Source organism: Cricetulus griseus (genome assembly GCF_003668045.3).
Source record: "Cricetulus griseus strain 17A/GY chromosome 1 unlocalized genomic scaffold, alternate assembly CriGri-PICRH-1.0 chr1_1, whole genome shotgun sequence".
Lineage (NCBI taxonomy): Eukaryota > Metazoa > Chordata > Mammalia > Rodentia > Cricetidae > Cricetulus > Cricetulus griseus.
The window spans coordinates 122,287,989-122,315,904 of NW_023276807.1; the positions used below are offsets into that span (position 1 = coordinate 122,287,989).

General features: G+C 38.2%; 1 protein-coding gene across 1 annotated transcript in view; it reads left to right on the forward strand.

Annotated features, from left to right (window-relative positions):
- Positions 1-27,916, forward strand: part of Stim2 (stromal interaction molecule 2) — a 128,109-nt gene that overhangs the window by 48,260 nt on the left and 51,933 nt on the right. Inside the window, 1 exon segment of the mRNA XM_027386938.2 lies at positions 2,885-3,015. Within this exon segment, the coding sequence (XP_027242739.1) occupies positions 2,885-3,015 (131 nt within the window).

Genomic DNA, 27,916 nt, shown 5'->3' on the forward strand with positions numbered 1-27,916 from the left:
GGTCTTGAACCTCTCCCCTTCTCCAGGAGACCATGTATGTCTCTCTTAGGGACCTAAATGAGTTAATTTTTTATGAAGTAGATTGTAATGATAATTCTTTCTGTCAGCCGCCTGAGTTCCACTGCCACGTTAGGGCCTCCAAATAACCCACAGAGTCTTATATTAGTTACAGTGCTGCTGGCCAATGATTAGGATTTCTTATTTGGTAGCTCTGTCTTAATTATCAACCATAACCATTAATTTATATATTTTATAAAGACTTATCTTATAGAGGACTTAAGCAGCGTGCATCCTCTCTTTCAGGGATCACATGGTAACTACTTCATTTCCCAGAATCCTCCTGGACTCTTAGCCCCACCTATCTTGCTTTCCTATTGGCTATCAGTGTTTTATTTATCAACCAATAAGACAAACATATACACAGAAGGACTTCCCCCATCAGTACATTGAAGTAAATAGTTATCTGTCTTAATTTTAATTAAGTAATTGATTTTGAGACAGGATCTTGCTCTGTAGCATCACTGGTTGTCTTGGCATTAGCAATGTAACCTAGACTTTTGGCAATCCTGCCTATGCCTCTGGAGTACTGGGATTATAGGCATGTATGAACATGCCTGCTCCAATTTTATCTGTTTATGCCTTTTTTTCCCAGGTTATATGTTACTCTTAATTTTATCCTGAGACTTTCTAAAGGCTGCACAGCTCTCACTGTTAATGCCTCTTAGGTAATTTAACTATAAAACCCATGTGATCAGAGTGAGTGGTGTGTGTGTGTGTGGTGTGCATATGTATATATATGTATATTCTGTATCACTTGTAACAAACTGTCACCAGATATTAGCAAAATATATGCATAAAAAGTTAATTTGTTGTAATTATGCATCATGTAGATCCTTATTCTACTTGTTTTGGAATGTGAAAGCTTACCTTGTACTTTGAGTCTGTCCATTAACTACACATGAATTTGAACTCAAAACCATATCAATGTTCTGGTTATTTCATGAATAGGAATCATAATTGATTATTATAGCCCCCCAAATTCTTAGTTTTTAGTAAATCTTAGTGTTTTGAATATTTGACATTTTGGTTGTGAGCCTATCCTGGCTGATTGTCTCTCCAGCCCCCCGCCCCCCCTTTTTTTTTTTGGACAAGATCTCACTATGTAGTTCTAGCTTGTCTGGAACTCACTCTGTAGACCACGCTGGCCTCTAAAGTCACAGAAATCCACCTGTCTCTGCCCCCCTAGTGATGGGATTAAAGACATATGCCACCACAGCTGGTTTAAGTATATACTCGTCCCCCCATCTTTTTGTTTTTGTTTTTTATATGTGTTTTGCCTACATGTTTCTCTGTCCATCACTTATGTGCTTGTTTCCTGTATAGGTTAGATGAAGGCATCAGATGAAGGCATGCTCTGGAACTGGTATTAACAGATGCTTGTGAGCTGCCATGTAGATGCTGGGAATCGAACCCAGGTTCTCTGGAAGAGCAATAAGTGCTCTTAACCACTGAACTACATGTGACCTGTAGGAAATTTCATTTCCCATCTTCTGTAGTTTCCTTTTCTTTTCCATTTTCTTTCAGCACTAAAGAAATTGAAGTTAGGCTTTAAATAAGAACTATTAAAATGTTAAGTTACCTGGATATTTTTCAGATTGTAAACTGGAACATGTAGATATTTGGGTGTGAATTATCTTTTAGAAAATAAAATAACTTGTGCTTCTCAGTTACTTTACTGTCATTTTATTTTTCATAAATACCAAATTAGATGTTCATATTACTGCAGTAGACTTTAGAAAGCACGTGGCCTCTTTGCTTTATTTTATTGATGAGTGAGATAACTGAGACTATCATCTTGACTTGCTCACAATTAGCTGTTAACAATACAACAGGACCAGATTTTAACTATTGGTGAGATAACCACACTGTGGCATTCTCTGCTTATTAAATAAATTGTATTAAAACTTAAAATCACTGCATCTAGGAATGCATCTTGTTCTGCTTATACAATAATTTTAAATGATACTATTTAATGATTTAGTAAAACAATAACAATAATTTTACCAATTTTAGTGTGCATTATAGGGTCTGAATGAAAAAGCTCAGTGCTATCCTATTTTGGTATACAAACATTTGCAGTCATAGCATCAGAAGGGACCTTTCATCTACCTGGCCCTTATATCTTTGAAGACCCTCATATGATATTTGCCCTCTAAGTAGTGCTTTATTTTTATTATATTATCGTATTTTTTTCAGTCGTGGGGATGAAACGCTATAGCTCATGCATGCCAGGCTTTTGCCTTAGCCCTTTGGTTTTTGGCAGCTTTAATGATGTTTAGTTTGTCTTCCATTGGTAGGGGTGTATCCAACAAAGAGATACTAAGGAAAACATGAGAAATAAGATTTGAAGAAAGTTTCCTTTAAAAATCTTGTTGACCTTAAAATGTATACATTGAAAAGCCAGATAGACTCTTGGATTATCATAAATAGAAAGTTGTTCTACAGTTCCCTTCCTTACTTTTTTTGAATGTTTCTCCAACCTTTTGTTTTAATTAAGTTGTACAAAAGTAACACTGTCTATTTCATGTCATTTTTTTCTTCTTAATATGAGGAAATCTGTTTTTCTTTAGAAATATTGGATACAAAGGTATCTTGAAAGATGATAATATGTTAGATAAATTGGAATGTTGCTGCCTATTGTTTATTGAGTTGTTTATTTTACTCAACTTTGTTTATTATATCTTTGATGTTAGGATATATTCTGATAAGATAAAAGATGTTGGTCTTAGTCTGTAGTCTGGTTTTTATTTTGTTCTTGATTATGTCTATTGACAGCCTGCATTCTAGTATGGCAAGTTAGTGATTATCTTCTGCTCTGTTTTAGATCCCTGTATATCACTGAGTCCACCATGCTTCACTGAAGAAGACAGATTTAGTCTGGAAGCGCTTCAGACAATACATAAACAAATGGATGATGACAAAGACGGTGGGATAGAAGTGGACGAGAGTGATGAAGTAGGTGGAGCTCCTCTTCCTGGCTTCTCTTTCAGTCTCCAGTTTTCCCTTGATTCATACAGGGCTCAGCTCATTTGTCAGTATTTTTCAATGCCTTTAGCTTTTTTCTTTTTTAAGCTATAATTGTTCTTATTGTATTAACATGACTTTTCTGGCTTTCTTTGCTTCTCCTTTGCTTTTCCTTCCCAATGTAATTGTGACTTCACAGATTCACAGATTGGTAGTTGTGGATTTTTTTTTCTTCTTTTGATTTTTGAGATGAGTGTGTGAAATATGACTCAGGCTAGCCTCAAACTCCTAAGTTCAAAATCCTTAGCCTTAGCAGGGTCTCTAGACATGCACATTGCCTTACCCCTTCCCCCCCAAGTTACATAAACATCTAATAGTCATAGGTTTCTCAAACACATACCATTTTCTGATTGTGCTGTGTTAGTGACAGTTAATTCCAAATTTCTGATTGGGTTGTGTTAGTGACAGTTAATTCCAAATTCTGTGGGTTAACTGGGCAATGTTTTTGTTACTGTGGGTATATATATATATATATATATATATATATATATATATATATATATATACCTATGACAGTAGGTATATATTTGCAAGATGCTGTGATATTATCTTACCCTTCATGTTTTCTCCTTCTGTATGTCTATTATCCAGGAGTCTAGGTGAGGGTTTGTTATTGCCTGGGAACTGGCTTGTAAGTGGTAGCATTCCAGGAAGTTCCTGTGTGTGAATGCTTATCATGACTACAGTTGCCAGCACTTGTTAGTATCAGATTGGTAAAGGCAGATTGGTAATTAGCACAGTCTTGTTACTCACTGGTAAATATTATACTCACCCTTCATCAAGGAAACCTCTATTTGTAACAGATAGGAACCATTACAGAAACCACAATGGATTAAAATGCAGAGTTGTAGAGCCCAGTCCCAATTGTATATTTATAGGATGTGTTCTTAAAACAATAATAATAATAAAAAAACTCACCTTCTTCTAGCAGCCATCAACTGCCAGTAGCTCATAAAATAGATGTGTGCCTTTGTGACTCATGCCCCATCACTCTTGAATGTTGATCTGCTTGATCTCTGTGGGTCTTGTCCAAGCAACCATAGCTGCTCTGTCGCTCCTTCCCATTCTCTGACTCTTACATTCTTTCTACCCTTCATTCTTCAATGTTCCTTGAAACTTCAGGCTGTAGGTTGATAAAAATGTCCCATTTAGGGGAATCTGCATTAATTGATACCCACTGAAAAGAGGAGCCTCTCTTACCAAGGTTAAGATTAGTGCTAATCTATGTTTAAAGGCATAAAAATTTAGAAGACAGTTTGACAACATACACATTCAGCAAAACAGGAATAGGCCATTAGGGCCTATGATCTTACCAGATGTGTTCATTTGACCAGGTTTACAGCACTGGGCAAGAAATCACTCTTGTGGTGCAGACCTCAAATTCAATTAGAAAATAGTTGGTTACATCCATAATACTGATGCCATTATGCACCAGTGGACACATCTTGTGTGGAAGATCAGATTTATAGCATGTAGTGTCTACCACAGTTGGGTAAAACTATCACTGGTAAGACTTTTCTCCCCTAGAGGCTTACACAGCACTTTCTTAAACCATGAAAAATAACTAGCAAAGAGGAAGTTTCCAGGTCAGTTCCAGGGTGATTTCTCTATATTCCTACTTTGTGAAGTCTTAAGTATTAGGTTCCATTTATTGTGGGCAACCAAGAGTAAAGTCAGCATCCTGTGTTGTTTTGGGAGCCTATGTGGCCTCCCTGACAAACTGCTTGTAAGGAAGTTATCTCATACCCAACATCGAGAGTTTTAATAGTAACTGATGCCTTCTGGGAGTATCATTGTCAACTCATTTAGGGTATCCCAGTTTATAAAAGCCTGTGTTTAAAAAATAGAACTTAGGATTTTATCAGTACAAAATTTATAGAAAATAGTATCTTTCTGTTTTTCCTTTTTAATGTTGATGTTTAAATACAAATGCAGTATGCCTTTCTAATTTATTGTTACCTAAAAAAAAAATGTAGACATTCATTGTATAGTATGGTTGCCACTAGCCACGTTTAGTGTTTGAATTTTGAAATTGAGGTATGCTATTAACTGCAAAATACATGTAAAATGTGAATATTTGAGGAAAATGTACATGTTTTCAAAGTATTGGAGGCTTGGGAGAATGTTCAGTTCATAAAATGCTTGCTGTTTAAACATAAGGACCTACATTCAGGTCCCCATAATATAAAAAAGCTGAGCATGTTGGGCATGCTTGAAATTACAATGTTTGGGGGGTGAGACAGCATGATTTGGGTGCTTGCTGTACAGTCTGTCTAGTTGAATTGGGGAATTCCAGATTCAGAGAGATAGCCCTTCTCAAAAAATAAAATGGAGACTCATTGAACAAGGTACCTGATACTGAGCTCTGGCACTCATGCATACATTGTACACACAAATGTACATATATACACAAAATATTAATAACATGTAAGATGATAATTTCTTGGACATATTAATGACATTAAATGTAGTATTGCAATTAACTTGTTTTAATTTAATGAGATTTTTTAGAAAATTTAAATGTATAGATCCCTTTTGTTCTGACTATACTAGTCAGATGAGTTGTTAATTCTGCAGTTCTTGTGCTAGTTTGGTGTTTTCAGTTTTATTATTGTGGTTTTAAAAATTAAAGTATTTTATTTAAAAAAGTAAATCTGTAATAGGTCTCAATTAGCCATAATTTGGGGGTTTCATGAGTTTAATGAGATAGCATAGTAAAACAAAATTAAAGTATATGGATTTCTTGACATTTGGGAGGTGTAATAGCACTTTTAAAAAAAATCCAGAAGTGCCGGGCATTGGTGGTTCACTCCTTTAGTCCCAGCACTCGGGAGGCAGAGGCAGGCTGATCTCTGTGAGTGCCAGGATAGGCTCCAAAGCTGCACAGAGAAACCCTGTCTCGAAAAACCAAAAAATAAAATAAAATAAAATAAAATAAAATAAAAAATTCAGAAGTATTTAACATCTTAAAATGCTGACTGGAAACTTTTTCTCTTCAGTGCTTTTTTGTTTTGTATTTTGGTTATGGGAGAAAGCATTTATCTGTATAGTGTGTGTTTTAGGGTTTCTGTTGCTGTAAAGAGATACCAGGACCACAGCAACTCTGTGGGGGCCATACCTATTCAAACTACCACAGTGCGGAGTCATTCACTCAATTTTGAGCTAATATTTGAGAACCTACTGCATACCAGATGTCCAAATAGATGCTTGGAATAATAGATCAGGAACAAAACAGATGAAATTTATGTCTTTGAGCTAATATTCTGGCAGGGCTTGTGGGAAGGCACATTTAAGAAACCCAGTGCTTAAGTGGGTAAGGAGATCAGGACAGGAAGATGGTGGGGGACGCTGTATGTAACTTTATGTAGGATGTTGGAGACAGTCTTGTATAAGTGGCAGCCTAAGTGTATCACCTGAATATATTATGCAGGTCAGTAATAGAATATGTATCTGGTAAATTTTCAAGCTGTGATGTAACTGAGTTTGGAAGACTTAGAATGATTCAAATTAGGAAAAATTGTATAAAGCTTTTTCTACAAAAGTGATTGTTTTTCAGACCAAGGTAATAAAAGATGTCAGTATGTCTTGACTCAGACCTGTTTAGGTTGAATTGCGTATGGTGAAGTAGGTATGTTCTGTCAATAGTAACAATATTTTGGTAGGTATTTGATCAGATATTTTAAATGAAAGAGGTGAATGAGGCTGTCAGACGGCATTGAGAAGTCAAGTTATGATTACAGTTCAGTGTGTATGAACTTCTTTTCTGTTTAAAACATTTTATTTATCTTTTTGCTTTGAAGCATCTTTTTATTTCTTTATCTAGTTTTTCTCATCATTCATTCATTCTTCTCTTTCACCCCTTTATGTAGTCATGTGAAATAGGTGGTTCCAAGGTTGATGGTGACAGACCTCTTTGTGTAGCCTAAGCTGTTTATCTGTTGGGAGTCACTTATAAGATTAGAACTTAAGATTAGAAAAAAGGAGAGGATGCAGTTTTCAAGAAAGGTCAGTGAATTTTTCAATTGTTAGTTATCCAGAAGAATAAATGTTAATGAGACTTATACTAAAGTTTTATGTCAAAAATTTTAACACATAATATCTATTACCATGTTAACAAGTGACATGAAAACTCAGTGTTTAAAATAACCTAATTTGTTATCTTTGTTTTCTGTGGGTCAGAAGCGTTCGTGCTAGCAAGGAGAGTGTATAGTTACTTTTACACCACTGCTACCACCTGACAGACTCTGATTAAGAGAATCAAGGTTTATTTTGGCTCATGATCTCTGAAGTTTCAGCCTGTTGGGGTGGGGAATGCGTGGTAGAGTGCATAGTGGTAGCAGTGTGTGATGAAGGGCTGTATGTCATGGTGGATCACAAAGCAGAGAGTGACTGGCATCAGGTATAACCTTCAGCAGATGTCCCTTAGTAACTTACTTTTGCAGGATAGCTCTCCTACCTCCTAAAGGTTACATAGCTTCCCAGACAGTACCAGCCCATGAGCAAGTGCTTGAATCTGTGTAAGACATTTCAGATTCAATCCTAACAGTTTGTCTTCTGGCTCTCGTTCTCTTCAACATTGCTGCTGATGTGTCTGCTACACAACCTGAAGGCCTGATACAGGTGTCGGTATTAAGGGTGTGTGGAGGGGTGGGTCCACCTAAGATCCTACATGTGTTCCCATGTCCTTACATGGTGTTAGGCAGAGATAACGGTTCTCTGCCATTTGGGTCTTCCCAGAGGGCACCTTTTAATAACATTGGCTTTCCCTAGAGCAAGTGCAGTGAGAGCTGTGAGCAGAAGAGGTAGGTCCCCAAGAGAAGGATCAATAACACAGAGGTCACAGGCTTTTTATTTTTATTAATGTGTGTGTGTGTTTTCTGTATGTAGTATGTACACTGTGTGCTTGAGTGTCTGGTGCCCATGGAGGCAGGAAGAGGGCACTAGGTACCCTGGAATTGGAGTCACAGTTGGCTGTAAGTTGCCATGGGGATACAGGGGATTGAATTTAGGTTCCTCTACAAGAACATCAAATGCTCTGAACTGTTGAACCATCTCTCCAGCCCGAAGGTCATAGTCTCTGAATTTAAAATGATGCTTAATTATCTTTCTTTTAGCCTTTTTGCTGGAACTTAGATACTGTATAACTGACTCTGGAGTAGGGGTCAGGAAAATGAATGGGAAAATTTCTGGACTATCAGGGCCATTTTGGGTGCTGCTTACCACAGCTTGTTTCTGTATCCTGCTAACTAGAAATATTCAGTAGGAAGCTTCTTCACAGGATTATAAAGCATCAAAGTAGTAAAATTATGTCAGTTTCTTCAAAAGTCTTCATTTTCACATTTGTTCTTAAAACAAAGATGCCTTATTGAATATAAATATTAAGAGAGTATACAAATAATATTGGTAAATCACTCGGTGATCCCAATAGCAGTGAAAGTAAACAACTATGAGGAAGCTGACAATAGCTCTGCCTACCTGTACTCCAAACTATTCCTTGCTGTACCTCTATCATTATAGTAAGAAACTTCTGCGAATGTACAATTTTAAATGTCTGCATTTAAATAATATGTCTGTATATTAGATATTAAATAGGTGCATATAAACTATTTACAAGTGTTAAACTTAAAAATGAGATATAGGTAAACTTCTGTCTTGCCAATTGCATTAGATTGTATACACCTCTGTGAGGTTTGAACAGCTCATTTTGGAGGCTTTTGCACTAATAAATTGTAAAAACAAATTCATGCTATGTGCTTCATGGTCTGTTCTGTACAAGTTCATTCAAGTCATGAAATCAAACTTTTTAAGGCATGACATGTGATTAAAAGTTACCTGTTGAGTAGTGTTTTGTTATGATTGGTGACTTTAAATTACATTTACAAATGTATTAGTATAATTTGTTTGACTGAGGATCATCTGGCATTCTTGTAAAAGGAAAAGCAGGTCAAAGGTAAGGTGAAGAAAGGTAAAAGAGAATTTTTGCTGTCTGTTTAATAAAAAAATATTGATAGTTATGCTGGGTTTATTTACTTTTGTTACTGTGTGACTAGTCATATTTATGAAGTTATATGTGGGGATAGAATTGAGTATTTACTATTTTGTTTTTCAGTGTAAACACTTCATATGTACTACAGTATGGGATGCTCATACAAACATGAAGAACAAAGAATATGCTATTATCTGACTCGGATATTTCAGAGAGGTTGAGCCATATGGCATGGTCATCATGGCATGGTCATCAGCTTATAAGTCATGGAAGGTTTTTTTTTTTTTTTTTTTTTTTTTTTTTTTTTTTTTTTTTTTTGCTCAACCTGAATACATAACTCAAGTTCTTGGCTAATAGTCTGTGTTGTTTTTCTGTGGCGATGTGTATCATTAATTTCTAAAAGTAGATGAAAAGGGCATTGGCTCAGTGGGGAGAAACTACAGAACAAACAACTCTTCCCTAGAAAACCAGAAGTAGCTTGACACAAGAGCTCTTGAGCAGTGCCCTGCCCTGCTGACTCAGAGGTCTGGGGTGGAACTAAACAATTTGTTGTACCAAGTTCTTTGGTTATGATATTTGATGAAGTTTGAGAGTCATTTTATGACATGAATAGTAGCAGAAGCACTTTATCTTAACTTGGTGATGACATAGTATATTTACATATCTTATTCTTTCATTATTGAATCTCTGAAGAAACATTTCAGTGCTCACTTTCCTGCTTAGTGGTTAACATCATTGTACTTTTGTAACACTTTCTGTCATCTTAAGCAGAGGTCTGACTTTTGTGGTTTGATAGAAGGACCCACTTTCCCCTTCTACTTGGTGATTTTGCTTTTTGTTAAATTCCACCTTCAATTTTTCTTTGTATTTTCTGTAAGAAAATATGGACATATGATTAATGAAGAAAAGAGATAGGTTTATATTTTCTGGAGAAGATGCTGTGTTTATTTTTGAAGATGGTCATAATCTAGATTAAGAACCAGTGTGTATGTTACTGACTCAGATATTAATAAAATGTTCTAGCATTTTATAGTTGTATCTAGACATTTTCATTCAAACTGTGAAATTCCTACCCTGCTCCAGTATTTAGTTGAGTACCCAGCCTCTTATGTGTTACTGTGACAGATGTAGAACTCATTTACTGTGCTTCCTGCTTTATCTGTGGGCTTCCAGCTCATTTACCAACTATCTTTGAGTAAACGACACTTACCTGATGCTCTGCCAGTTTTCTTCAGGGATGCAGCTTTTAGAATCTGCCCATGCTCCACTGGATGGCCCTCACCCACCCACATACTGGTAGCAGAGTGGTGGAACCAGTGGATTTAAAAAAGACTACATGAAACTGGGAGAGAAAAGTGGTAGGAAAAAGTATATAGATGGTGGGGATTAGATCAAACATATTATACATATGTATGAAATTCCCAAATAACATATTAAAAAAGAGAACTGATTCTTACAGTGTGTATCTGTGTGTCCTTTAAAGCAATCATTGTAAGAGTGAAAAGATTCTTTGTTACTCTACCATTTGTTTCTATTTATGCTATCTTAACCTCTCCCATACAATTCTGATTTATTACAGTAGGCTCTTTCTTGAGGCTGCACTGGTTATAGGCCATTGGAGAAGCCCCTTTAGTATTTAATAGTTTGGCTATATGTAGACTAAGTTGGCTCTTCTGGTTAAGTAGGAACATAAACACCATTGTATGTATAGGTTTTGTGGAACAATGATAAATTCAAAATCAGAAAGAGTAGATCTGAGATCTGTCAAAGAATCAGGAACTTCTAGCACCATTTTATAAACAGTAAAACATTCAATACAGTACATTTGTCTTTCTAGGCATGCTTTAATTAGGAAATCTTTTTTGCTGCCTCTCAGGTTTTGTCAGTTTAACTTAAACCACGTGGTAATTATGCATTTTCATTTAAAAAATAATTTTACATTCCTGTCCCATTAATTTTTAATTTCCCTCAACAAGAATTTCCCACTCAGCAGTGTTACAGATTCACAGGGGCAGAGGCATGGGAGTGAATCAGGGCTGTGCATTGGGCTGTGCATCTGGCCATGACAGTTGCAGCCTGTCTGTACTGCTGATCCTGTTCCTCTCTTCCCCCTCTGAGGGTGCTCAGGACCACAGCATGGCACTGCCTTTACATAATACATTTCTGGAGAGTTTAGCACACTTTGACATATTGTTTCATTTTCTAGAAGATGTCTGAATTTGAGTGTGTACAGAACCTCTTCCACAAATGAAATACAATGATGTCTTAGTATAATATTATCACCAGTAGTCTTATATTATTGTTATAGAGTGGCCATATAGATTTTCATTCAAACTGGGATACTTTTTTATTTTTTATACTAAATAATCCTTTATTTAGCATTCACCAACATTTGTTTGCATGAAATTCAAGTTCAATGTGATAAAGACTTTTTACACAGTAGTTTAAACAGCCTTGGCATCTGAGAAACCCATTTGGGGCCAGTCCTTTTCCAGATACAGACTACAGGGATACAGAGATCAGGTGAGGACAGGAGAGGACACAGGCAGCAGGAGCTTGGTGGGAACATTCTGACATTAGGGAGGGCAGCTGTTCTCATCCTGGAGCTGGGGCCTAAGCCTCTGCTTGCTTCCATTGCTAACAAATGAGGGAACAGGTAAGCAGTCAGGAGGGATTCTGTGACAGCTGCAGCAGCCACAGGAGGCCATCTGAACACCCAGCAAAACCCCAAACCCCTTAGAGATGTAGTTCTTCACAGGTTGTTGACAGGTGAGGTCTCCCCCAGAAAAGGAGTAGCCCGGGAATAAGTGACACTTTGCAAAAAGGCCCTTTGGTCTGAGTAGAGTGTTAGGAAGATTGGCCCTCAGCACTTCCAGACCCTGGGGAAAAACTTTCAGCCTGACTTTTCATGTAAGGGGACATGCTTGAGTAGCCCAAAACAACTTCAGGTAAAACTATGTGAACAGGAGCATTGATAACAGAATGGAACTTGTGCTACAGATGAGTCTCAGAGACCCTTGAACCTGAGTAGGCCTTGCCCCACAAGCAGAGAGAGGCCTGGCCTGAGGATGCTAGGCCACTTCCCTTGTGGCAAAGGACTAAAGGGCCTGCACTTCATGGTCTGGGCCATTGCACCAGCTGTTAAGATGGCACAACCAGGGAGCAGTCCTAACATCGGCCCAGTGACAGTCAGTCAGCACCCAAAGGGTATCAGACATGAAGAGTCAGTGGACCTTGCAACAAAAAGAAACTGGGATACTTTTGAGAATGAAAGACAGTACTATTAATAGTTACACAAAGACTACAGGAGTAAATGGAGCCTCTCTCAGGCCAGGGCCATGTTATTATATTCACCATACAGCTAGTCATAATTCTGCTTTCTGTTATACTTAATTTTTCAGTGTTTGCTCTCTTATATTAAGTCAAGCTTTTTACTATTTGAATTTATATGATTACTCAGAACCTTTTCATATGGTTCAGTTTTCTCTAGTAACATGAAAGATCTCCACAGAAAGTTAATTGTGTGTTTATCTGTGCATGTATGCAGGTACACATACATCTGTGTGAGCATATGTTTAGAGGCCAGAAGACAACCTTGGTTATTATTTCTCAGTAGCCATCCACTTGGTTTTTGTTTTGAAACGATATGTCTCATTGACCAAGAGCTCACCAATTAGGCTAGGCTGGCTGACCACCTCACACCAGAGAGATGCTTTTTTCTGCCTTCTAAGCACCAGGATTACAATTGTAGGCTACCATGTGTAGCTTTTGTCATGTGGGTTCTGGAGATCAAACTCAGGTACTTGTGCTTCTAAGACTTCAGAAAGTTTAAATTCCTATCCCCTTCTTAAAGTTGTTAGATTTTAATTCTTTAGGAATAATATAGCTGTATAAAATTTTCTAAAGCAAAACACTACTCATTAACCCTTTCACTGATTTTATAATTTTGTATTATCTTAGATTTCACTAATTTATTTTTCTTTCTAAAAATGTCTCATCTTTATTGAAGTCTAATTTGGTATATTTATATTTATACACACACACACACACACACACACACACACACACACACACACTCTAATATTCAGCATGACTTGATGCACCTTATCAATAAGTCCTAACATTTCATTTAAATACTATTTAGAAAGGTATAGTGATTTTGTTTTTAATTATCATTTTTCTTTCCTTTCCTTTCTCTGGTTCTATACAAGTTTAGTAAATGGGCCTGATACTTGATCATTCAGTTAAACATAATACACCTAATATTTTGAAGTTCCTGTTTAAATGTAGTACTATGCTAAGTATAGAACAATATGTACTTCAGTAATATCAGTCCCTTTACCATCTAGTTGATCACATGCTGTCATAACTATAATAAAAGGTACATCCTAGCAAATTACATCTAGGAATTTGAATCAACCATGGAAATGGTTTATATTTTAGGGGAGATAATATCTGTCTGTTTAGGGAGTGTCAGACAAAGCTTGGTTAGACCTTGTGAAATTAATGGCTGTAGTGTTCACAGACGTGACTGACATGTAGGACGTTCTGAGATATGGAATCAGTATATAGAAATAGTGGTAGAAGGAGAGTGATGTGCCAAGTTTTCCTAGGGAAATTGTTTAGTTTGTCAGGAGTGTTAGATTGCGGAGACCAGAACTCCAGAGAACAGGATGTTAACCTCTTCATTCTTTTATCTGCTTCTTTAGTTTCTTGCACCTTCAGTGTATGTATTCTGTAGGATATTTGCTGTTCAGCCTCTTTACCTTTTTAGTTTTTAGAAGTTTTCATGCAGGCAGGCCTGTGAACTTATTATCAATTCCATGTATGTTAAATTTGAACATCTCTGTAAAACAGTGGCTCTAAACCTTTCTAATGTTATGGCCTTTTAATTAATGGAGTTCCTCATGTTGTGGTGACCCCAATCATAAAAGTACTTTCATTGCTCCTTCATAACTGTAATTTTGCTACTGTTATGAATCATAATGTAAATATCCAAAATGTAAGCTATCTGATATGCAACTCCTGTGAAAGGGTCATTCACCTCCCAAAGTGGTCACAACCCATAGGTTGAGAACCATTACTCTAATATTCCTCTCACGTTTTATCTAGTAGTATTTCTAATTCCTGTCTTAGATGCTAGTAAAGCACATTGTTTTCTGTTTTAGAAAGTCTTAGGCTGTCAGTCACTAGCTTGAAGAAAACTTTTCTTACAGTTTTGGTTGAGATTAGGCTTTAAGGATTGAGTCATCTCTCCAGCCAGCCTGGTCTACAGATCAAGTTCCAGGACAGCCAGGGCTACACAGAGAAACCCTGTCTTGAAAAACAAAACAAACAAACAAACAAAGACAACAACAGTGAAACGTTTCTTGTTCTCTTTTAAATTGACTATTTTTCTCTTTTTTTTGGCTTACTTAGTTTTCCTCTCATGTTGTAGTCTCACCTCTGCCTTCTAACTTCTCTGAGCTACTGAGTTTACTGTTAATTTCATTTATAGCTGGCCTGATCATTAATAGTTTTCCTTTTAAATACATCTTGCCTGATACTGCTTGATAAAAAACATTTTACAGTATTATGCTTTGCTATTTTCTCTCCTGCTTAAAAACTTATGTCAGAACTCCATACTCCAGTGGTCTCAAGCTTCGATGAATGTCACAATTTGTAGCCCAAATGGCTCGGCCCATACTCAATTTCTTATTCAGTATTGGAATGAAAGCCAATAATTTGAGGTTCTAATAAGTTCCCTGGCAATGCTGATTCTGCTGCTCCAATAGCCATGCTGTGAGAGCCACTGCCATAGTCTTCCAGATATAGTCTAGACTTCTTACTTTTGAATTCATGTTCTTTTATAGTTAGACACACTCTACCTGTTTATCTAGTTGTGACCATTTACTATTCAATTTCCTCCATTTTCTTTTTGCCTTAACTAAGGTGAACTATTGGCAGCTTTTTGTATACATCTTTTTCTTTTAAGCCCTGTGCTGGATGCTTTTATGACAACTTTACACACGTTAAAGCCATCTGAGGGGAGGGAAACTCAATTAAGAAAATGCCACTTTAAGATCTGGCTATATGCAAGCCTGTAGGGCATTTTCCCAATTAGTGATTGATGTGGGAGTATCCAGTCTATTGTGTATGGGGTCACCCCTGGACTGGTGGTCATGTGTTCTTTATTTTTTTTATTTTATTATTATTTTTTTAAATTATAAACTGTTTGGCCTATGGCTCAGGCTTCTTATTGGCTAGCTCTCTTAATTAACTCATTTCTATATATGTATCTGCACTCGGTCTTGGCTGTCTCTCCTTTGTTACGATAAATCTTTCTGCCAAAAGCTGCCGAGCCCCACCACCACGGGTGCGCTTTACGCCAGCTGCCCACCCGATTTAGGGCCCAAATTAATACACAGAAACTTGTATTAGGTTCAAAGCTGCTTGGCCAAAGACTAGGATTCTCATCTGTTAGCTCAGTCTATATATTTTGTAAGACTTATCTTATAGAGGATACCTTTTGCTGGCACTCTCTCTTGCTGGTGACTCACATGGTGCCGCTGGAGGAAGGGGAAAAGCTCTTGTGTTCTTTAAGAGACCAGGCTGATATCTTGGTTACCATTCCTAAAGCCTTCATCCAGTTGCTGTTTGAAGCAGAAACAGGCACCCACAGCTAAGCTCTGAACCATACTACTGGAATCCAGTTGTGGAAAGGGAGGAGGGATGAGCAAAGGAGCCAAGACGGGGCTGGAGAGACCTGCAGAAACAGTGGACCTTTCCTACTGATAGCATGGAGACCCTAGTCACAAAGCTAGGGAAACAGCATTGGACCAAACCAAGCCCTCTGAATGTGGATGCCAGCTAGGAGGCCAAGACAGTCTACGAGATCTCTAACAGTGGAGCTAGTCTTTATCCCTAGAGCACAAATGGTCTTTGGGAGCCCATTCCCTATGGAGGGATACTATTGCATCCCAGATACAGCAAGGAGAGCCTAGGCCCTCCCCCAAACGATGATAGACTTTGAAGGTCCTTAGTGGAGAGCCTCATTATCCCTGGGAAGCAGTTGGGGGATGGGTTGTGGGGGTTGGTGGGGAAGATGGGAGGATGGGAGGGCGAGGGAATGGGGGGATGGTTATGTAAATATGAGTAGTAATTAAAGAATTTAAATAATAAAAAAAAGACCAGGCTGAGCAAGCTATTGGGAGCAAGTCAGTAAGTAGCACTCCTCCATGGCTTCTGCATCAGCTCCTGCCTCTAGGACCACAGGGCAGTCCTCACTGCTTTTGATGATTGAACTGTGATGCAGAAGCATAAGATGAATAAACCGTTTCCTCCCCAAATTTCCTTGGTCATGATGTTTCTTTATAGCAATAGTAACCATTTTATGTGTAATTTTTATTTTGCTTGTTAAAAGTATAGTCATCTTAGGGCTGGGGTTATAGCTTGGTTGTAGCTTTTGTTTAGCTGGAAGGTAATGCTAGTTTTCAGATTTAGTACAGATAGAAGTTCAGTATAAATTCTTCTTTTTTGGCTGGGCGTTGGTGGTACACGCCCAGCACTCAGGAGGCAGAGGCAGGCTGATCTCTGTGAGTTGGAGGCCAGCCTGTTCTTCAGAGCGAGTGCCAGGATAGGCTCCAAAGCTACACAGAGAAACCCTGTCTTGAAACACCAAAAAAAAAAAAAAATCTTCTTTTTCTCTATTTTTTCCCATCACTATTCTTCCAAATCAGAGTGATCCTTTGTTTTGTACTGTGTTCCTGGTATTTTTATGATTGTAATTTAGCTTGATCTGATTTCCAATCTAATTCCTTCACCATGTTTTCTCTAGCTTTTATCTGGCCCACGTTAGTTACATAGTTACATGTGGTGATTGAAAAAAAAAAAGATCTCTTTAGGGTATAACAAACTGCCTAAAGAAGTACTATTTCCTTAGTATTATTAATAAATGATTTTCATGTTTGAAGAAATGGTCTATAGTTACTACCCTGAACATCACTGGTAGATCTGTTTAAATTCCATCCCCCAAAAAACCTAGTGTCAGAGACACTAGTAATTGTTCTGTTTTGCCAATTAATGAGATCTTTTAAAGATGAATTTTCTTAAGGATATAAGAGAAGGAAATGTCTTTTTAGTAGATAAACATATTGTGGTGTGTGTGTGTGTGTGTTTGTGTGTGTGCGCGCGCGTGCGTGTGCACGCACACGCTGAGTAAAAACTAGTGATTTTATTGTCTTTATAGCAAAATTGGCTTCGAGCTGGATTACTTGGCCCTTTCTCTTCTTGTTGCTTCCCAGTTCAGCATGCTTGCTCCTTTACTAGCCAGCAACCTCTTAGAACTGCAGTTGGGCTCAGCACACTCAAGTCTCAGCACATTTTTTTTTTGTAGTTTTAGCATTTTGCAGAAAATAGGCTTAGTCTGATTACCATAGCCACTCTGTTTCTTGTCTCAATGCTACTTTCCCTGGGTATACAAAGAATCTTTACCCTTCCTTTACTGTGTCACTTTGTGGGGCTAGTCCTCAGCCTTCACTTTCCAGCATTGTGTGCAAAATGCTTGCATTTAAATTAAAGCACTTTGTTTTTCACTTGGTTCTCCTAACTTTATGTCTATTATTTATCATATTGGCTACTTCTTTTCAGTTTCTTTGCTGATTTTTTTTTATTATTTTCTTGTTCTTACACTTTTTTGCCTGTTTATCTCACCTTTTGGGTAATCTTTCCTAGCTTCAAGGCTTTTACTTTTCTTCTATTTATTGGCATCCTGAATGTGAGATTTATGTGTCACTTGAAGCAACATCTTCATCCTAGTCAACTATTATATATTATATATAATAGTCTTTTTTTAAAAGTATGTGTTTAAAATTGTGTCCTGATTTCCTGCTTCGTTAGCTCTCTCCTTTGTTAATCATGTTTTTTTTTTTTTTTCTTATAATGCACACTACTTTTTCAGTGACAGAAACTTGTACTAACCTGTAGGACCTTGCTTGTTCAAAGACAGAATCTGATCTACTTGCCATTGCTGGTGTTCTACAACTTAAGAGTCTGAGTATCAAAGTGAAGCAATATTAGTCACATCCTATTGTAAGCTTTTGCAGTAATTGTAGTCCACATATTTATGACATGAAACAAGTCTAATTCTATAGAAATTAAAAACTACTTAAATATCTTACAAATGTTCTCATCTATAAAACCATATAGCTATAGTTCAATTTACAAAATGCACTTCAAGTTAGAAATATAAATTTCCACTTAAGCCATCAGTTTGAAATGGTATGATTTAATTAATCATGTCTAATTTTTTAAATTTAATTTTTCATGTGCACATGTGAGTGTGGTGTATTAAGTATGTGGGGTACAGGTGGGCATGCTTGTGAATGTGCATATGTACACAAAGATCAATGTCATGTGTCTTCCTATGTGTGAAAGATACTTATTCTACTCATTTATGCTAACAGTTGAAACTCTGGAATTCAGATTTCACACCCTTGCCCATGAGCTTATTGTACTCACCAGAAGATGCTCCAGTCTTGTGCTCCACCTGTCCAAGCTGTGTCTGTTCCCCAAAACCCCTCATCTCTGTGTAAATGAACCTTTATGAGCCAGCTGCTGCCAACTTTATGCAGATCCTCTTGCCCACAGTTTCTCCTGAGAAGACCAAGTCCTCAAGGATGCTATCCTGCACAGCAATCAGGGTTTGACCTCTGGGATCCCTTTGATTAATTTTCATTTGCTTTTTTGAGTTGGCGTTAGGCAGAATTCTCCTGTGAGCAATAAGTACATGCTTCCCATTTCCTCCAGATCAGGAATAGTTAGGCTTGGATTTTCTGAAATCATTTCAGTTGAGGAACTGGGTACAAAAATTATGATAGCTTTAGGATCACCACCAACTACAGTTTCCTTAGGTATCTAATAGTTTTCACAGCTATATCTTGAAGCCTGAGTTTGCCTGCAGCTGAGGCAGTGACTGGCAGATGCCTGGTTACGACTTCTCTAGTTCATCATTGATGCCCTTTACTGTTTTGGAGTCCTGGCTTAGGATGAGGCTCAGGCCTCCAAGAACTCAGATCTGGTGATGGAAGGAAAGAGGCTCTCACTGAATATGCAGCTCACTTTCAGCTAATGAGGCTGACTAATGAGCACCACGTATGCACTGTCTCCCCCACCTTCCTGACCTCATCTCTTTGCCTTGTCCTCAGTGCTGGATTACAAATGCCTTTTGGAGTGTTTGGCTTTAGATGAGTGGTAGGAATTCTAACTTGGGTCCTTATACTTACACACCAAGCATTTTATCTACTGAGCTATCTCCCTAGCCTCTCCCCAACTTTATGTGCCAGGAATTTAGCCTTCCCTGGAAGTTTTGGGAGGTCACGCATAATCCGTGTTAATTTCAGTCACAAGGACTATACTCTCCTACATGTATTAATGTGGTTGAGCAAAATGACATGGGTGGGTCCTTGCTAAGCCACATGAGTATGCAGTGAACAGGCCCCCATCAGATTGATCTTGGACTACCTAGCCTCTAGAAATGTGAGAAAAATCTTCAAATTACTATGTTTGGATACTTAGATATAGTAGTAGAAAATGGACTAAAACAAACTGTTCATTGGATGGAGGCTCTTGTTTGTTCCTTGGAGACCCTTGGAGTACCTGATTTAGTTCTGTGGTGTTAGTTCTTGGGGTTATCAAGAAGGCTCTAGTGGGTTCAGGTAATACTTCTGTCCATTAGAAGTTAAGAGAGTATGAAAATGTATATCATAAGTTCTGATAACTTTGTTATTCTGTTTTAAAAATACATTTAGTATATGACAAGTATCTAGACCCTGCATTAAAAAAATCCTAAAATTATTAGTCATATTAAATTGATGTAATTTTATTAAATGTCACTTAACTGTTGACAAGTTCTTCTTTTAAATTAAGGGTAAAGAGATGCATGCTATTCTTAATTTTGCATTGATTTTCCTAATGAATCTTTTGGGAGGGCAGTTGGCATAGTTTCAAGCTTTTTACTTTTGTAATGTTGCAGTGGAAGCTCTTGAACATGTTACATGTGAATATTGCTATATTTGAGCCGTTACTAAGGCTGCTTTCTAAAAAGGCCCTGCCAGTTGTATTCCCACATTGTATGGATATGCAGTTTTGTTCAAAATGGATAAATCACATACTTTTCTTAACAGCTTTGTTAAATAACATTGATTTAGGATAAATTTACATGTTGTTTCCTACATAGTCAAATTATCCACAATATTTAATCCTTTAGGAAGATAGAGAACTCTATCTATGACCCTATTCATCTGCCTATAGTTGGGTTGAAAACAAAATATTCTTATAGTCAGGGACTCCTGATGCTGAATTCTATTAGTGATTGATTTCTGAAGTTCTGTTGCATTTTAATTTTGACAGTGTTTTTTATTTTGGGGTGGGGGCAGGGATAAGAATTCTAAGTTGGCAGTTTATTTCATGTCATGTCTGCTCATGTGTTTTCTTCATTGCATTGCATCTGATGAAACACCTGCTGCTTTCCTCCTTCCTCTGAGAAGTATGCCTCTCCCATCTCTGGTTTCTTTTTATCAGACACACAACATTGACTAGTCTAGTTTTCTGATAACTTTTCATTTAAGATACTCTCTACAGCTTTGCTGTGCTTTCATTTGCCATAGTCATCCATAAATCTCAGTGTTTTCCTCCCAATGTTTTGTGTCTAAGATATTGGCTTGGGTTTTGTTTCTTTTTAAAACTTTAGTTGTATATTGATTCTGTACACTATGGCTGTAAAATATTCATTTTAAATTATATGCATATGTGTGTGGAGTATGTGTACATGAATGCATGTGCCTTTGTAGAGGCCAGAAGAGAGCATCAGAATTTCTGGAGCTGAAGTTACAGGAGGTCATAACCTCCTGAATGAATCAATGAAGATTCGGAGCTGAACTCAGGTCCTTTGAGAGAGCTGTATGTGTGCTTAACCTCTGAGCCACACCTTCGGCTCCTGTAATGTTTACTGCATTTAAAAAAATGCAATTCTCAACTATTTCACTTTCTGGTTGATCTTGAATGATCTTTGAATTTTGACTTCTGTCTTCCTTTACCATGTCCAATAACTGGACTGAATGCAACTTGTTTTAAACTTTGTTATTGTGGGTGCTGGATACTGGGACTTATAAATGTTCCCAAGCTTTGTTTTGTGAAAAATTACTTGGAGAAAGTTTAATTGGCAGAGGCGGGGGTGGGGGTGCTCATACTTAGGTAGGATCAGTGCAGAGTTCATTTCAGGGTTAATATTCTTCAGTAATAAAGCAAAGCCAGCCATAGTGTTCTCTGTGCTTAGTTCCATTGGAGGAGGCTTTCCACTCTGATTGAAATAGGCACTGAGCCCTCCTTGTGTGAGCATCAGGATTGCTTTCTCTAATGTCTTAGATTAATTTTTACCTTGGTTTGAGTGGATTCCTCACATGTGTGTGTGGAAGTCAGCTCAAGGCACAAAGAATCCTTTGTAAATGTGCAGGCTCACTCTTAACACATAGTCCAGTAGTCTCTCTTATATGCCTTCATCTCCCAAGACTCCCATTGCATCTCTTTATTTGAGAGCAATGGCTTGATACTTCTAGCTTCTTCCGGTAACATGTACTAGAAATTGTTACTGTAAATATTTACCTTATTCCTTGAGCTACCAAAATGATTGATTCTGGTTTCTCCAGGATCACTATCCTTTTTTGCTTTGTGTTCAATGTCCTAAAATTTGGTGTCCATATAGTTTGCCTGGTATTTTGGTTGCTCTATGTAGGAGGATGCTAAATCTAGCCTCTAACTTCATCTATACTGGAAATGAACATTCTGATTTATGTAACCTCTCCTTAAATATTCACAAGTTAATTCTAAATAATTTGGCATATTATTGATGCTGCACTAGTTGGATATAATATTGACTCATATGATTGCATAGGTATTAGTTTGCATAAATTCTAAGATGGCAAAAAGACAGTCAAGTTAGTAATTTGGTAGTTAAAGAGTCTGGAACTTGGGGCCAAAGCCTAATGGTAGGTTTTGATGAACTCCTAATGCCAAAGACTTGGGTATATTTGGAGTTGTCATGGTACCTACTTATTGTAGCATTAATAGAATGTTATTTTAGATTTTAAATAATTTACCTTTTGCTACCAGTTGTGTGAAAACACACTGCAATTTGTGTTGGTTATATTTTTAAGTTAGATTTATCGATTGACAGTTTGATTGATTTGTGTAGGATGTGGCACATGTGTACCACAGCACACATATGGAAGTCATAGGATAACCTAGAGAGTTTGGTTTTCTCCTTCTTCCTTGCAGTTTCTGGGTATTGAAACCAGGTCATCAGGCTTGGTGGCAAGTGCTTGTATTTCATCTTTAAAAGTGAGAAAATCGCTGGTGAGATGGCTCAGCAGGTAAAGGCTCTTGCCACCAAGCTTGATGACTTGAATTTGATCCTGGAGCTCAAATGGTGAAACTCTACATTCATTCTGTGCCATGTGCATTAGGGTACATACAAATTAATAAATATAAATTAAAGTGAGCATGGCAGTAGTAAATTTTTTTTGCTGTTTATCTGTTTATTATTTCTTCTGTGATCCTGTACTAAGCTCTTTTCATTTTATTTTCAAGACAGGAAGACCCTGCAGTTTCTAAGGAGCCCATCTGCTTTAAGTGACTCATTTATCAGAACTTGGACACTGTTATTTTAATGACAAGTGTGCTTTGTCAAATTCTTTGTTTTCATTATCAATGAAGAAGCTGTAGTTTTCTTCTACATCTAAGCCTTACATATTTTGGTTTAGAATGTCTGAAGTGGAACTCTGTAATATTAGGAGTCAGACTTTTATAAACATCTAGTAGTTCCCTGAGAATTTACATATACAGTCAAGATGAAGTTCACTTATCCAGGCTTTTTCTTGATAAAGGGTTTTGCTTGTACCCCAGGCTGGGCTCAAAGTCATGATTTCTTTCATTAGCTTCTTGAGTACAGTGGTTGCATAATGTCATGCCCAGCATTTATTCATACTTTACTAATACTGACTTATTTACTTGTGTTTGCAAAATTATGCATCCAGTGTATACACTTTACATTTACTTTTATAACCATATGTGGTAGACATTTTTATTTCCCTCCTTGCAAGGAACAGCAATAGGAGACTAAAGAGAAGTTAAGTAGCCTGCAAATGTCCAACAGTGGTAGTGTCAGATTTTGAATGCATATCAGATTCCAGAGTCTGAATGCTTAACGGTGGTGATAAGTCATGTCTCTCAGGTATTGAGGCTTCAAGAAGATCCAGATTTGAATAGTGGAAATAAGAATAAAACCTGTGCAGTCCAGGAACTGAAAGAAGGAAGTCATTGAGCCATGGGGAAGCTTGGGCTGTCATTCTTCTCTCTTCCTCTCTGTGGTTACCTCTGCTGTTCTGTTATTTAGTCTCTGCATGTTTATTGGCTTGATCTGTTCCACTTAACACCTGGTCCATTGTGACTGCTGGTATTATGGTATTTTCTTTTTATTATTATTATTATTATTATTATTATTATTATTATTATCATTATTATTATTAATTCAATTTAGGGAACAGGCTTGTTTCACATATAAGTCCCCTCTCCCTCTCCCTCCCCTCACCCCATTCCTTCTCCCCCACCTCCAACCTACCCCCCACCCCATCCACCCACCACTCCCCAGGCAGGGTAGGGCCCCCAACCGGGGCTCCACCAAGTCCACCAAATCTTCCTGTGCTGGGCCTGGGTCCCTCCCCATGTGTTCAGAGACAGAGTGCATCCCTTCAAGTGGGATGGGCTCTCGAAGTTCCCCACATACACCAGGGCAAAACGCCAGTCCACCTCTGGAGGCTCCCAGGAGTGCAGAGGCCTCCCCGATGGCATCCATGATGAGGGGGCTGGATTAGTCCCGTACTGGCCTCCCAAAGAGCGTCTGGGGTCGATATGCTTTCCCTTTTTCAGGCCAACTGTTTATGTGGGTTTCTCCAACCTGGTACAGACCCCTTCGTTCTTCATTCCTCCCTCTCTTCAACTAGGTTCCAGAATTCAGCTCAGTGTATTTCTGTGTATGTCTGTCTCTGCTTCCATCAGCCACTGGATGAGGACTCTAGGATAGCATAGAGAGTAGTCATCACTCTCATTCTAGGGGAGGGGCTTCTAGGCCATCCTCTCCTCCACTTCCCGGACTGTCAGATCGTGTCATCCTTATAGGTCTCTGGAGATCTTTCTAGTTCCAGATCTCTTCTTGGACCTATAGTGGCTCCCTCTGATATGGTATCTCTCATCCTGCTCTCTCTCCTCTATTCTTCCCCCAACTCAATATATCTGCTCCTCCATTTCTTCTCCTCTCCTCTTCTTCTTGTGCTCTTATTGTGGCAGCACCCACTCCCCTACCCTCATGCTCTCAATTAGCTCGGGAGTTTATGCCACTTCCCATTCCTGGGGTCCATTTATCCCTTAGAGTCATTCATGATTTCTAGTTTCTTTGGGGAAGAGGATTATAGGCTGGTAAACCTTTGCTCTATGTCTAAAAATCATATATGAGTGAGTACATACCATGTTTGTCTTTTTGTGATTGGGTTACCTCACTCAGGATGGTTTCTTCTAGTTCCATCCATTTGCCTGCGAATTTCAAGATTCCATTGCTTTTTTCTGCTGAGTAGTACTCCATTGTATAAATGTACCACATTTTCTCTTTCCATTCTTCAGTTGAGGGGCATCTAGGTTGCTTCCAGGTTCTGGCTATTACAAACAATGCTGCTATGAACATGGTTGAACATATGTCCTTGTTGTATGGACATGCAGTATTTGGGTATATACCCAAGAGAGGAATGGCTGGATCTTGAGGTAGATTGATTCCCATTTTTCTGAGCAACCGCCATACTGATTTCCAAAGTGGTCTTACAAGTTCACACTCCCACCAGCAATGGAGGAGTGTTCCTTCTTCTCCACAACCTCTCCAGCATAGGTTGTCATTGGTATTTTTGATTTTAGCCATTCTGACAGGTGTGAGGTGGTATCTCAGAGTTGTTTTGAGTTGCATTTCTCTGATGGCCAAGGATTTTGAGCACTTTCTTAAGTGTCTTTCAGCCATTTCAGATTCCTCTGTTGAAAAATCTCTGTTTAGTTCTGCACCCCACTTTTTAATTTCATTGTATGGTGTTTTGGTGGCTAGCTTCTTGAGCTCCTTGTATATTTTGGAAATCAGTCCTCTGTCAGATGTGGGGCTGGTGAAGATCTTTTCCCATTCTGTGGGTGGTCGTTTTGTCTTACTGACTGTGTCCTTTGCCTTACAGAAGCTTCTCAGTTTCAGGAGGTCCCATTTATTGATTGCAGGCGTCAGTGTCTGTGCTTCTGGCGTGATGTTCAGGAATCGTTCTCCTGTGCCAATTTGTTCAAGGGTTGTTCCCACTTTCTCTTCTAGAAGATTCAGTTTGGCTGGATTTATGGAGAGATCTTTGATCCATTTGCACTTAAGTTTCGTGCATGGTGACAGGTATGGATCAATCTGCAATTTTCTGCATGTCCAAATCCAGTTGTGCCAGCACCATTTGTTGAAGATGCTATCTTTTTTTCCATTGTATGGATTTAGCACCTTTGTCAAAAATAAGGTGTTCGTAGGTGAGTGGATTAATATCTGGGTCTTCAATGCGATTCCATTGGTCTATCTGTCTATTCTTGTGCCAATACCAAGCTGTTTTCACAACTATGGCTCTGGAATGGCTGGATCTTGAGGTAGATTGATTCCCATTTTTCTGAGCAACCGCCATACTGATTTCCAGAATGGTCTTACAAGTTCACACTCCCACCAGCAATGGAGGAGTGTTCCTTCTTCTCCGCATCCTCTCCAGCATAGGTTGTCATTGGTATTTTTGATTTTAGCCATTCTGACAGGTGTGAGGTGGTATCTCAGAGTTGTTTTGAGTTGCATTTCTCTGATGGCCAAGGATTTTGAGCACTTTCTTAAGTGTCTTTCAGCCATTTCAGATTCCTCTGTTGAAAAATCTCTGTTTAGTTCTGCACCCCACTTTTTAATTTCATTGTATGGTGTTTTGGTGGCTAGCTTCTTGAGCTCCTTGTATATTTTGGAAATCAGTCCTCTGTCAGATGTGGGGCTGGTGAAGATCTTTTCCCATTCTGTGGGTGGTCGTTTTGTCTTACTGACTGTGTCCTTTGCCTTACAGAAGCTTCTCAGTTTCAGGAGGTCCCATTTATTGATTGCAGACCTCAGTGTCTGTGCTTCTGGCGTGATGTTCAGGAATCGTTCTCCTGTGCCAATTTGTTCAAGGGTTGTTCCCACTTTCTCTTCTAGAAGATTCAGTTGGCTGGATTTATGGAGAGATCTTTGATCCATTTGCACTTAAGTTTCGTGCATGGTGACAGGTATGGATCAATCTGCAATTTTCTGCATGTCCAAATCCAATTGTGCCAGCACCATTTGTTGAAGATGCTATCTTTTTTCCATTGTATAGATTTAGCACCTTTGTCAAAAATAAGGTGTTCGTAGGTGAGTGGGTTAGTATCTGGGTCTTCAATGCGATTCCATTGGTCTATCTGTCTATTCTTGTGCCAATACCAAGCTGTTTTCAGAACTATGGCTCTATAGTAGAGCTTGAAGTCAGGGATGGTGATGCCTCCAGAAGATCTTTTATTGTAAAGAGTTGTTTTGGCTATCCTGGGTTTTTTATTTTTCCATATAAAGTTGAGTATTGTTCTTTCAGTGTCTGTGAAAAACTGTGTTGGGATTTTGATGGGGATTGCGTTGAATCTGTAGATTGCTTTTGGTAGGATTGCCATTTTTACTATGTTAATTCTGCCTATCCAAGAGCATGGGAGATCTTTCCACTTTCTGGTATCTTCTTTAATTTCTTTCTTTAAAGTCTCAAAGTTCTTATTGTACAGGTCTTTCACTTTTTTGGTTAGTGTTACCCCCAGATATTTTATGTTGCTTGTGGATATTGTGAAAGGTGATGTTTCCATGATTTCTTTCTCATTGAGTTTATCATCTGTATACAGTAGGGCTACAGATTTTTTTTCAGTTAATTTTGTATCCTGCTACCTTGCTGAAGGTGTTTATCAGCTGTAGGAGTTTCCTGGTAGAGTTTTTCGGGTCACTTATGTAGACTATCATGTCATCTGCAAATAGTGAAAGTTTGACTTTGTCCTTTCCAATTTGTATCCCTTTGATCACCTGTTCTTGTCTTATTGCTCTAGCTAGAACTTCAAGTACAATATTGAAGAGGTATGGAGAGAGTGGACAGCCTTGTCTTGTTCCTGATTTTAGAGGAAATGCTTCAAGTTTCTCTCCATTTAGTTTGATGTTGGCTATTGGTTTGGTGTATATTGCGTTTATCATGTTTAGATATGTTCCTGTTATTCCAATTCTCTCCAAGATCTTTATCATGAAGGGCTGTTGGATTTTGTCAAAGGCTTTTTTCAGCATCTAGTGAGATGATCATGTGGTTTTTCTCTTTAAATTTGTTTATATGGTGGATTACATTGATGGTTTTTCGTATGTTGAACCATCCTTGCATCCCTGGGATGAAGCCTACTTGATCATGGTGGATGATTTTTCTGGTATGTTCTTGGATTCGATTAGCCAGTATTTTATTGAGTATTTTAGCATCGATGTTCATGAGGGATATCGGTCTGTAGTTCTCTTTCTTAGTCAGATCTTGGTGTGGCTTGGGTATCAAAGTGATTGTAGCCTCGTAGAAAGAGTTTGACAATATCCCATCTGCTTCTATTGTGCGGAACAGTTTGAGGAGTACTGTATCAGCTCTTGGTTGAATTTCTGGTAGTATTTTGTAGTGAAGCCATCTGGCCCTGGGCTTTTTTTGGTTGGCA